General features: G+C 37.5%; 1 protein-coding gene across 1 annotated transcript; it reads right to left on the bottom strand.

Annotated features, from left to right (window-relative positions):
* Positions 1 to 1,107: 1,107 nt before the first annotated feature.
* LOC106533467 (uncharacterized) lies at positions 1,108 to 2,095 on the bottom strand (the record flags this gene model as incomplete). Its single annotated transcript, XM_014029765.1, is given in 1 exon segment — positions 1,108 to 2,095. A coding segment is annotated over 1 exon segment (763 nt), but the record flags the coding sequence as incomplete, so codon positions are not given.
* Positions 2,096 to 4,789: the final 2,694 nt, after the last annotated feature.

Raw genomic sequence — 4,789 nt, 5'->3', positions numbered from 1 at the left:
GAGAGAAAGAGTGATGAACATGTGAGAAGAAGGTATATTCCTTGCTGTCAGGGTGAAGAGAACGCCATGCATCGCAAAGTCCATAATCACTCATATATTGTTTAACTATGTTTATAGACTGCCAACTGCGCTGAGTTCCTGCTGCATTCAGCCTGTCTATCTCATCATTTAAACAAAAATTGACGTCACCTCCCAGAACTAGAGAGCAATCAAGGTGATCTGAYAGTGCAGAAAAGAAGTCATGAAAAAAGGAGGTGTCATCAACATTTGGGCCATATAAGCTAACAATACAGAATTTTTGATTATGAATAGATAATTTAACTATTATATATCTCCCCTCTGGATCTTTAACTGTATCTAATACCGTGAAGTTAATATTTTTATGTATTAATATTGCTACWCCCCTCTGTCTTGAGTTATAGCAGGATGAAAATACATTAGGAAACTCAGGGGATTTAAAATCAACCATAGTTGAATCTGATTTATGAATCTCTTGTAGTAAGACAACATCTGCCTTTAATCTTTTAACTTGATCAAAAATCCTRTATTTTTTCTGCTGGCTTCCGGCTCCATTCACATTCCAAGTGACAAATCTTAGTGAGCCCATACCCGTATATGAGAAAATAAAGTTATGCCACACCTGTTACCATAAAGATACCAAGACCCGGACACAAACATAATCTGAGTTGAAATAGCAGTAGATGAAAGGGTATGTTTTAGGAAGCAGTAAAGCAGGTGCTGCAGGTKARAGTAAGTGAAACCTGTCATGTTTACTTATGAAATGTCTGTGTGTGAGATATGGGTGTGCGTGAGTCCGTGTGCTTGTGTACAAATAACTGCTGTATAAAGAAAAAGAACAAAAGGAAAAAATAGTGATGTAAGTGAAGAAAAAGAGAGTGAAAAAAGCAAAAAGAGAGGAAAGGAAAAAAACAACAAAAATAAGAAAAACTCAAAAGAACCACCATAACTCCGTGCTCCACCAAAAGTGCAAACCACCATCTGAGCTGTGCTTTACAATTTAATTACAATTGGTAAATGTTTATTAATATTTTAAATATTTTACTAACCTTTTATGGAGTTCTTAATAAAGCCATGGAGTGATTTCACGGTCTCTGAACAGCTGGCCATTGATGTAAAGTTTATCTACAGCTATTGTAGCTCTGGCGCCCTCACTGATGTTTTTCTTCCTGATTGGGAATAACACGCACCTCCGATCCAGGATTTCTTTGGGAAACTGGTCGTTTACGCTAAAATCCGTACCACACAGCTCTCTGCCTCGGCTTTTCWCCTGCTCTTTCTGTTTGAAATGCTCAAATTTAGCAATAATTGGGCGAGGTCTGTTGYTGCCGGGTCGCTTACCTCCGAGTCGGTGGACACGGTGGAATGTGATGTCTTTAACTGTGTCGTCTGGAAGTTTTAGCTGATGTTGAATGAAATCCCGGACCAAGGCTTCAGCGTTTTCCTCAGCTCGCTCTGGGATCCCGGAGAAGACCAGATTGTCACGCATGCCCCGAGCCTGGATATCCAGAATTGTTTCCTTCATTTTCCTGCTTTCTCYGGACATCTGCGCCATCTCCTCGGTAAGATGTTTCATGTTGTCCCTCAGCGTTTTGTTCTCTGCCACGAGTGTTGTTACCTGCTCCTGGCTAAACTCCAGGGACTCTCTCAGGGACTGGAACTCCCTGTGAAGAACTTCTACCAGGGCGAGTCGGGCATCTAAGCTAGTTAGCTTTTTATCAATGGAGTCCAGAACCTCCGTGAAGCTTTTTTCTGGAGAAGCAGTGGAGGTACTGGCCGAGCTCTCTGAACGCGTGCGTTTACTCACTGGTGTGGCCGTGTTTAAGGCAGTGGTTTTTTTTTTCTTGCCCATTACGAATTTATCGAAACACGCGTCCAGATAACACTCCAGATTCTCCAAGGCTTCCCCGTCCAGTTTGTTTGATTGTAAAAAAAAGGATGCAAAGATTAGTATTTATGAAAATAATAGTAATAATAATATATTTCAGTTTTTTATACCTTAACTGAGTCGTGTTTAGTTTGTTTACCAACCTTCCGCCATATTACTCACGCACAGCTCTCGTGAGGTCTCAGTTGCAGCTCACGGTGTGAGCTTCCATCAGTGCTGATCTGACGCTCACTTCTCCGGAGAATTAAACAATATTAACAGCAAAACATATTTGTTGGTTATGATCAGGATTAAAGTAAAGCTGTGGCTTTGTTTTTTATTTTATTTTATGTTTTTTTGCGCCACAACCAGTTCTTTCTTTCAAAGTGTCACGTTTAAAATTGATCATGAATATATCTGAAAATTTAAATTTAATACAGAATTACACAATTTTAAACAAGCTTCTGGGTCCATGTACATTTAGGCAGTTCATCTTTTTCATTTGAAACAAAAAATGAAAAAACGAACTGCCTGAATGTACACGGACCGTTCTGGTGAAATAAAATCAGACTGGGACATTATTTTTGATTAATGCATTTATTGATGAAATATGAAATATGAAAAAAAAAATGTTTTTGGCATCAATTCTGTTGATTTTTGTTGCTTAGTTTACCTGTATTGTTATTATTATTATTATAATACGTAGTAATCGTTATGAAAAAGCTAAACTATCTTTTACATGAGCCTTGTAGCTAATTGCTGGTACTCAATTGTTTAAAACTTACATGCTGCCTCAGAAGTGTCCCGCTGGTGTTGGACTTAGGGATAACAAATTTTAAAGTTTTAAAAGTTACCTAAAACATATGTGAACTGATGCATAAATTATCCGTAGCTTACCTGTAACTTATGCCTCATTTATCAGCAGCACACTGGCATAAGCTGACATATTTTGAACATGTCCAAAATTATTGTCGGGCCATCATTCTGACAACATATTCACAACTTACACCTAACTTTTGCAACTTACAGCGACGTGTTCGACAAAATTGGCACAAGTTGTCTAAAACGTAGTGTGACATGGCCTTCTGATTTTCATCTCTTAGAATCTTGTTGATTTTATTTTCATTTTTTCACACAAGGGCACTCATTTATTTTGTTGCACTACACAAAATGTTCAGAGACTTTGCAAAGTAAAGAATAGAACCAATAAGTCAGGTGATGGGGCACATGACCCACTATGAACCATAGAGCTAATCAAGCCTAGGTATCTTTCTAGATTTCATTTATCTTTTTATCTATCCACTCAGGCAAAATGGCAGATTTAAAAAGGTACATTCACACAAATCTTTCTGAGAAGTGGGAAAGCTAGAGATGTGTGTATCTCCATGAAAAATATGATGCAGATTTTGAGTTTTTTAATACCCCACCCCACACACACACACACACACAAATAAAAAATAAAGTAGCAACTAATAAAAATGTTTGAGGAAACGCTATTTACTTCAAGCTTAGATTCTATTAATACAGTTCTCTCTAGCTTTGTGCAAGGTTGTAGTTCAAAACTGACAGTGAAGAAATCCCATTTTCACCTTCTGCCGTGTTCCTCACTAGACCTCCCCTCTAGAGAACCGAGCAGACAGCCGACCAATAGTCAACCAAGAACCACAGAAAAATTTGCATTTTCTTCAGCATGACAGCATTCACACATATTTTTACACTACGCTGCAGCTAAATGATTACACAGTATTTATGTTACGTCTTGATGAATCTGTTAGAGTAAACAGGTGGATTGCAGAAATTCTGTCAGAATGAGTGGGAAGGAATGAGAAACATCACCCTGAAACAGAATTAGATTGTCCTTCGAGATTCACTGTCTAGATGTTTTATTTTAAGTTCTGTCAAAACTAATTCTCAGTTTTGCCTTAACCTTCCACAGTGTGAAAAATCAGCTCAAAAGTAAAAAATGATCAAACTTTTGACAGAATCATCAGCTTCTACACCAATAAGTTCAAATAAAAAACTGTGTATCAAATTACACAAAAGAAAATTACCTTTATTTTTTATATGCTCTTTTTGTTCTTAATTACCTACAATTTTAATGATTCTGGTAACCATTCTAAATTAAAACATAAAAACAATTTTTTTGGGGGTCACATTACAGCTTATTTTAATGCCCTTGAGACAACCTAATTCAAGTTGGCTATGACAGCAAACTGACCTTTGGAAACACAAAAATGGCTATAAATTCAGCCAATTTTACAGATATTGTTTAACAATGCTTGAAAGGTTGAACTCCAGATGCAGAACTGTATGACTGATGGTCCAGCGATGGAATGTACATACAAAACTCCAGGAACATGAACAGATAACAAGAAAACAACAGGCTGGTGTTAGCATTGGAGTGGCTAGCAACTAGCATGGATAAGCTAGCATTAGCATTGGAAAAGCTAGCAATCGCTAAATCACTAGCCTCTCCAATGCTAACCTTAGGCCTCTCAGTTACCAGAGCCAGTTGCTCAGTTAGCAGTGCCAGCCTATCATTAATCAGATCAATGGCTGGCTTAGGAATAAATATAGATACCTACTACAAGTATGTAGCAATCATTGGTTGCACAATTGTCTTAATTTTGGCCCTCATACCATGCCATATTAATGTCCTCAAAGGTTAGATCCTAGAATCAGCCCTGACCATAACAAATTAGCTTTATTTTTGGAAATTTGATGAATTAGGCCTTTTTTTGTTTGGTGTTTCTATGGTCAGTTTGCTGTGGAAGCCATTTTAAATTGGGTGTATATCTAAGAATGATTAACTTTTGGATTTCACACAATGACTGCTTGCTGAGAATTTTATTGAAATTTGTTCAGGGGTTCATGAGATATGCCAAAGGCAGACAAATTTATGCA

Source organism: Austrofundulus limnaeus, unplaced genomic scaffold (assembly GCF_001266775.1).
Source record: "Austrofundulus limnaeus strain Quisiro unplaced genomic scaffold, Austrofundulus_limnaeus-1.0 Scaffold950, whole genome shotgun sequence".
In the NCBI taxonomy this organism is placed as follows: Eukaryota; Metazoa; Chordata; class Actinopteri; order Cyprinodontiformes; family Rivulidae; genus Austrofundulus; species Austrofundulus limnaeus.
This window is presented reverse-complemented; position numbering and strand designations above follow the sequence as displayed.